Below are 7,741 nucleotides of genomic sequence, written 5' to 3' on the forward strand. Positions count from 1 at the left end.
ATTCTTTATTTATTAATAGCACCCAAAGCTGCATTATATTAACACAAGCAATAAAGTTTTCATATTTTACTCCTACCAGTGCATTTCCAAATCCAGGTGAAATGCTGGAAACAAGTAATGCTGCCATATCATGAACACAGAGTGTAGATCAAAATGATACACCACTTAAAATGTATCCCCATGTAATTAAAAAAAAAAAAGGAAAAAAAGAAAAAAAAGTACACACAAAACAATCATAGTTTGGGTATGAAACCTGTAATCTAAGCAACTGTGGCCATTTCTATTTCCACAAGTACTGAAACAACAAAACAATGGCTGTAGGAACTATAAAGATAACATACTTTATCATACTTTTTGCATTACTTTATTGGAAATTCCATGTGCTGGATGTACAATTTATAGCTAAGTGTGTATTGGCTACAATTCTACAAGTGTGTATTGTTTGTAATACAGAAAGAGTAGTGAAATGTATGGACCTGTCTGCACATTTAACAAAATGAACCAGCAATATGATAAAACTGCACCACATATGAATATTGTAAATGGTTAAGCTATGAAGTCATTTGTTCAAAAAAATCCAAATATTTCAAAGAAAAAAAAGTGTAGTAAAAAATGTAGTAAAACATAAATTACATTTAAAGGTCTGTACATGATCCATCCTGCAAACAGAAGACAAAACCAGCACTCTGTACAACTTTGCTTATTTTGGTCTTCTAAAGTTCAAAGAATTGTTTTCACTAAACCGGCAGGAACGAAAAACATGTTTTCACATGCAATCCAGCAGTAATTGCAGTAGATCAAGTGAGTTTATAACCCCCCACAAAACCCAACATTTTTACAATGTAGGAACATGTATGTGGAGTCTTTTCCTATACTTGACAACAAATATGCAATTAAAGTTGGATTGTTAAGTTAGTGCACACCTACAATATCCCCATTTTTGGTTAACAGTGTATTAAGGCTGCTTGCTGCTGAAAATACACAGCAGAGAAGGAATACTTCCATCCACAAATACAATCAGATGATCTCATTTGGAAGCCTCTGTCACAGTCATTCATAGGGAATGATGAAAGAAAGACATCCTCTCTCCTCTCATGTTATTCCACAGGATGTTGTGGATGCTCTAAGTTTATGTGGGTTCAAAATTACTTGTATAAACTCATGGAAGAAAATTCCATCAAAGGTTATTAAAAAAAAAAATTCCACCTCTGGCTTGGGAATTTCCTAAGCCACAAGTTGCTGGTGCTTGTGAAAACACTTTGGGAAATGATACGATTGTCCTTGTACTCTTCCCCAGGCAGAAACTACTCTCTTTGGAGACATGCTACTGGGCTAGGCAGACCCAGGGTCTCACTCAGCACAGCCTATTTTACATTGTTTCTCTACTTTTCTGGTTACTTTATACAACTATGGATCCATACTCTCAACTTGCTTTTTTGTTTTTGTTTTTGTTTTTCCCCCCCAGATTTGAAAAGCAAACAACAATCTTGTGTCCATTATATCAAAAGATAAATAGTATAAACTAAGCTGTCCATCACAACCAGGGCACTTCTTTATGCTGAGAGCAACTGTAGCTGGATTCCTTCCTTGTGTTAATGATTTAAGCATAATTCACTAACACTACACTCACATATCATGATGTGCAATGTTACTCTGCAATACGTTGCACAGCAACAGTACATTACTGAAAAGCATTTTCCCTCAAGAACTGTAGTACTGTAAAAAAGATGAAAGCCAGCAATTCTGTACCACCAACTTTGCAAAATGCTGACAGTGATAATGGTCAATAAATTCAGTATGTTATTATTGCTGCAATTAATATTGGTATATATATTTTTGGTTGTGCTTTTTTTCATATCAAAATCTCTGATGTTAAGCTTAAGGATCTACTGTGGCCAAGCACAGAAGTGAAGTGAAATTCTCAATAAAAAGGCCAAATTTCTTAAGCTTCTGACTGAATTTCTGCTTCATCCATCTGAAGTGTGTCATTATCACCCAGCAATTCTGTTTCTGGCACAGATCCCTCCTCTTCCTCCTCCTCCTGTACAGGATTCTGGGCAATGTCTTCTGTTCCATTGTTTGTGTCATCTGTGCCCTCTGAGAGTAGAGCTGCCCTGTCAGCCACTGATGCGTTGGAAGGAGCTGTTGTTACATAGCCTGTGCTGGTGGATCCACTCCCACTGTGGTGGGAGCCTGGTTTGGGAATGATCTGGGGGGGTATTTGCTGAGGAGCCATTTGCATTGGAATTTGAACAGAATAAAAAATTTGGCAAGTAAGCCCCATAAGCAGGCATTGGCTGGTAACCATTGACTGGAATATAGAGTTGAGGAGGTGGGACCATTGGTCTCATCTGCCCTTTCATTTGTATGAACTGAGGTTGAGGAAAAGCTGGAGTTTTCTGCTTTGGTCCTATGTACCTAGCATTGCTGACATTACTAACAGGGCTTGTGCTAAGGGAACTTGTTTGTGTGGTGTTGCTTGCTCCAGAAGTTTGTGCTGAGCTGTTATAATTAGAAAGGTTTCCCCATGTTCTTAGTCTGTTGTGTATATCTTTAAATCTTGGTCTTCTGTTGGGAAATTCATTCCAGCACTCCAACATCAAAGTGTATATCCATGTGGGGCAGTCATCAGGACATGGCAAAACCTGTCGGTTTCTGATCATCTCAATGACATCCTGGTTAGAATAACCACAGTAAGGCTGCAGGCCATAGCTGAAAACTTCCCACAACACAACTCCATATGACCAAATATCTGAATCAATAGAAAACTTGCCATACATAATAGCCTCAGGGGACATCCAACGGATAGGAAGAAGAGAATTTCCCATCAGTTTGTAGTAATCAGCAGCATAAACTTCCCTGAAAAGGCCTAAATCAGATATTTTTACATTCAGTTTATCAAACACTAATATATTTCTTGTAGCCAAGTCCTTGTGAACAACATGGTGGCTTGAAAGGTATTCCATTCCTGCAGCTATCTGAGTGACAATGTGGAAGAAGTCTGCTGGTTCCAGAGTGGATTTTACTGTCTTGTCATCATCAGTGCTGCCAACATCTGAATGAGGAGATCTCATCACCAAAAACTCATGGAGATCACTGTGGGAACAATAACTGAAAATCATGCTGATGGGTTGTTCCTTTGTCACTATTCCCAGCAAACAAACAATGTTTGGATGCTGTAATCGTGCTCTCATCATTGCCTCGTGTTTAAATTCTTCCCGAAGAGATAATTCTGCTTTGTCTTTCAGTGTCTTGATAGCAACAGCTTGTGTCTGTTCACCTGGTGCAGTACCAAAAAGATGCCCTTTGTAGACTTTGCCAAATCTCTCCTCTCCTAGTTCCTCCATAAATCGCACAGTAGACAGATTGATTTCTTTAAGTTTAGCCTGAAACGAAGCAAAGAAAACAATCAGCAAAAAATCACAGTGCTTTCTGAACAGCAGAATCTACCAGTGAAAAGCTCGCAGTGGTTAAGTGTTCAAACTGGAAGATAAACTGGGTAAAAATTGGATAACTTTCGGATAACTATTTTTTTGCATATCCACATCAGTATATGGATTTTACAGTCAGTCTTAAAATAAGTTATTCTAGTAAGTGTAAATTGAACTATGGTGTAAAATATGAATATCATTACTTTCACAAAGGAGTTACTGCATTTCCTGCAAGTTAAATGAATCATCAGTTCAGAGTAAATCAGGGTAAGAATGATATTGTTATATTATAGTTGCCCTGCAGTTCTGCCCAGAGGTGTCCACTAAAGATGTGCCAGAAAAACCAAAAAAGTTGGCAGGCTATAGGATGAATTGAAACATCATTTCCAGTAGAGGGAGATGTGAACCCTCTCTCAGTTTCCCAGTGTCCAATCTGTCCTTTCTCCACCACTGCATGACAGTCCCTGTCAGTGGGTAGCAGTTTCCTGCTGAGAAACTTTGAATTAGCTCTGGTGAGGAGAATGAAGAAAGAGCTGCAGAAGGAAGAAGAGGGTGTCTTCTGATACAGGAAAGTAAAGGTGGCAAAGCCTTGTGAGAGAAATCCTCCTTCCCTCCAGCAGGGAAAGCAGGGTGACCTGATGAATACATCCCAATGAGCTCAGGCTGGAGCAGTCCCTGGGCAAGTCAGACACAGCACTGCTTCACACAGAGGGTAATGCAGCAGGAAAGGGTAAGACAGGCTGAAAATACTCTAACAGATAATCTGGGATCTGATTTTAGTGGCCAACAGACTGTGAACTGGACCAGAAAGTCTCCATCACAGTATAGGCTCAGCCATGAAACTTTCTCATCAAACAAAATCAATGACATTTGTTATAAGCAGTAATATCCTGCAAATATTAAGAAGTTGTGTGAACAGGTGTTACAAACTGTTCCAAACTTAGCACTGTTTATAAGAACTTGTGCCTTGTAAGTGCTATGATTAAAAGTTCAGGATTAGATATGAACACGATTTTAACATTTAGCTGACCTAGAAAATCGTATGAAAATGAGATCTTCAGACAGCAGCTGGAAGCCATTTTCTTTTCACCATCCTGGTGATAACAGCCTTAGAAATATGTTGCATCTCAGCTCAGCTTACTACTTAGTGTTTGCTGATAATACGAGCGGACTGACCCAACAGACTAGAGATAAAACACCATCATGCATCCTGCTAGAAACAAGCAAATCAGTTACGTTGTTATCAAGAGCAAAAAATGAGCTGCAGGCTGAAGGCTGGATCAGAAATAACATTTCCAGTCACTAAGACAAGAGGCAGAATGGGGACTGACAGGTAAGCGCAGATGTCATGAAATATTTTGTTCTGAAAGCTGCTGCCTGAGGCCAGGGTTTCAAGACACAGTTAAGTAAGTGGCAAAACCTGGTTTTCACTAAAGAAAATGACCAGCACAATATGAAAAGCAGATTTCTTGCAACATGGCTTAGTTCAAATACTGAAAATATGAGACAAGGTAAATCATAATCTTAGAAACATGCAGCCTAAGCAAATTCTGGGAAAAACACCTGTTTGTGTTGATTAATGAGTGGCATTTCCATGTCCTGGCTGGGAGATGCCATCAGCTGGCGACGCTGTGGTGTGGTGGCAGATGCTTTCTGCTTGTTTCTGCACATACAGACCAGAAAGAAAAGGCAGGCAATGACCAAAGGAATTGCTATGCTGGGAACCAAGATGTACAGGATTCCCATTTTGCTGTTGTCACGTGGACCTGTTGGCACAGAAATGTTCTTTGTTTACAATAAATATTTTTATGCATTCAACAATACAAAAAAAGAACTACAATGACTGTTAACATCTTTAATGAAAAGTAGACATTTATAAATTGAAAGCAGAAGTCACGTTACCCATTCTTTCTCAATAGTTTTTCAATAAATATTTCTATTAATTAGTTCAGAATAGCAGAATGAAGATAAATTTGTAGTGCCAACTTTTACAGTTTCTGATGGCTGCACCAGTATATTGGTTTATTTCACTTTATTTTTTAGACTTCCAGTTCTGGAAACTGCAGAAAATAGAACAGTATCATGTTCTGGGAATAAAAACAAGTAGTCTTCATCACGGTACATTAAGCAATAACCTCAACACGATAAACAAAGGCACACCACACAATCTGGCCTTCTCACTTCTCTCACTTGTGTGAGAAGACATTTGAACAGCATTTTATACACTTTCTACCTTCACTAGTACTCCTACTGCCCAGAATAAAGTAAATGTCAACTCTCACTGGCAGAGGTATTGTTTTTTCTGTACTTAAGGGAACAAAAGTGATTCTGTCGCTTTTCAACAATTAGACAGCTATCAATACATTTAATAAGACTACACTGGAACCTTTCTAAAATACTTTTTTTTATATTTAGAGACTGCAGGGTAGCATAGTTCAGAAAAATTCACTGGAACTATCTTTGCCCTTGTTAAGCCCCATCTGGAGTACTGCACCCAGGCCTGGGACCTCAACATAAAGAAAGATGTGCGGCTGTTGGAGCAGGTCCAGAAGGGGGCCACAAGGCAATCAGAATGCTGGGGCACCTCTCCTATGAGGAAAGGTTGAGGAGTTGGGCTTGTTTAACCTGCAGAAGAGTAGGGGAGTCTATAAGCAGAAAGAGGACCGACTTCCTGCATGGTCTGATAGTGACAGAGCACAAGGGGAAAGTTTTAAACTAAAAGAGGGGAAATTTAAATTAGATGTTTGGAAGAAATTATTTCCTCAGATGGCAGTGAGACACCAACACAGGCTGCCCAGAGATGCTGTGGATGGCCCATCCCTAGAGGTGTTCCAGACCAGGTTGGATGGGGCCCAGGGCAGCCGGATTTGGTGAGTGGCAGCCTTGCCCATAGCAGGGAGTTGGAACTAGATGGCCTTTATGGTCCCTTCCAACCCAAGTCATTCTATGACCCAATGATACAGGCAATCTGTAACAAAAACAGTTTTATGGCTTCCATGCTTTATTTGTTCCCACAGTAGACACGATTTTCTTCCTAAAGAAGCACAGTATTAAATTGCTTTGCCACATCTAAATACTGTTACCACTGTAACAGATCTAGAATGAAGTCTGCACCAACACAAGGAAGTAATCAGGACTGTATTGAGCTGTGAGAGGCTGCTTTTCATTTTTGCCATCATTTGTGCAGATAGTGTAGGACACTTCTGATAAAATAATCTGTTTTATGACATCTCTGCTTCTGTGCTTCACAGTTTCATTTCAACCAACCAGTGTTATATCTCCCTCTACAGGATCTTAAAATCCTTGTTGACTGCAAGATGTCATACAGAGAAAAAGCTAATACAATTGAGTAACATGAGCAAAGCAAACTTATATAGGTGATGTTCATCATCTAGCAAGAAAACATTAAATGTGTACAACACAAAACAACAGTGAAACATTTGAGAGATTAACTTATTAAGTGGATAGCACTTGTAAAATATGGACAATTCAAAATTACACAGGATTCAGGAAAATAATAGTGGAAAAAAGAAAGAGAATACATACTACAAGAAGGTATGTCACACAGTTCCATGCGTACGTTTTTATTCTTTGTAAAACACCAAGGCCCATCCATCTGACCCCCAGGATTCCGGCAATACGCGTGTCCTCCACCTAGCTCTGGAAACTGTGTGCTTGTTAGGTCATGGTTGTGGGGACTCTGGGAGTCCCAGTGCTGACAAATGTGGCCAGATTTGGTGACGCTGACTGTTCCTCTATAATCTGCTCCAGAACCGTTGTAGCACTGATGATCTGTTAGAAAGGGTTTGGCAAAAGGTTACAAATAACAAAATAATTAGGGGTCAGCAAATCCGTAACAGCTGCAATTTGTAGATCATGTACGTTTTTTTAAAAAAGTAATTTAAGTACTTTTAAGTATTTAAATTTAGGTCCTCCAAGATTTAAATCAAAGCTATGTGTGTTTTTTTTCTTTTAAGTTTCAAATCTGTGGCCCTCTGTTCTGTTTCAAAACCAGTTACGTTTGAATTCTCCCTTTCAGACTCTAAAGCTATGGCTATACACATCAATATTTGGTACTTTTGTATGTGAATTGGTACCAAATAGACATTAGATACAGAACAAGATGCACTGAACTGATTGAGAGATATGAGTTTAAATTCAGGAAAAGTCTTCTGATGCCAACAGTGCAAACTTCATACTACTTTTATTTCTCATAATTTCCTGATTTTCTTACACTGATGACTTCCAGAAGACACGTGCTGCATTTTGTTTCCTTGCCAGTTTTTCTTTCCTTTTTTCCTTTAGAAAAA

General features: G+C 39.0%; 1 protein-coding gene across 1 annotated transcript in view; it reads right to left on the reverse strand.

The window, feature by feature from the left end:
- Nucleotides 1-7,741, reverse strand: part of ROR2 (receptor tyrosine kinase like orphan receptor 2) — a gene marked incomplete at its 5' end in the record, with an annotated part of 178,040 nt that continues 170,299 nt past the window's right edge. Inside the window, 4 exon segments of the mRNA XM_031557420.1 lie at nucleotides 1-2,263; nucleotides 2,265-3,386; nucleotides 4,995-5,197; nucleotides 6,978-7,245. Coding sequence (XP_031413280.1) covers nucleotides 1,943-2,263; nucleotides 2,265-3,386; nucleotides 4,995-5,197; nucleotides 6,978-7,245 — 1,914 coding nt within the window.

Source organism: Meleagris gallopavo, chromosome Z, assembly GCF_000146605.3.
Source record: "Meleagris gallopavo isolate NT-WF06-2002-E0010 breed Aviagen turkey brand Nicholas breeding stock chromosome Z, Turkey_5.1, whole genome shotgun sequence".
Classification (NCBI taxonomy): domain Eukaryota; kingdom Metazoa; phylum Chordata; class Aves; order Galliformes; family Phasianidae; genus Meleagris; species Meleagris gallopavo.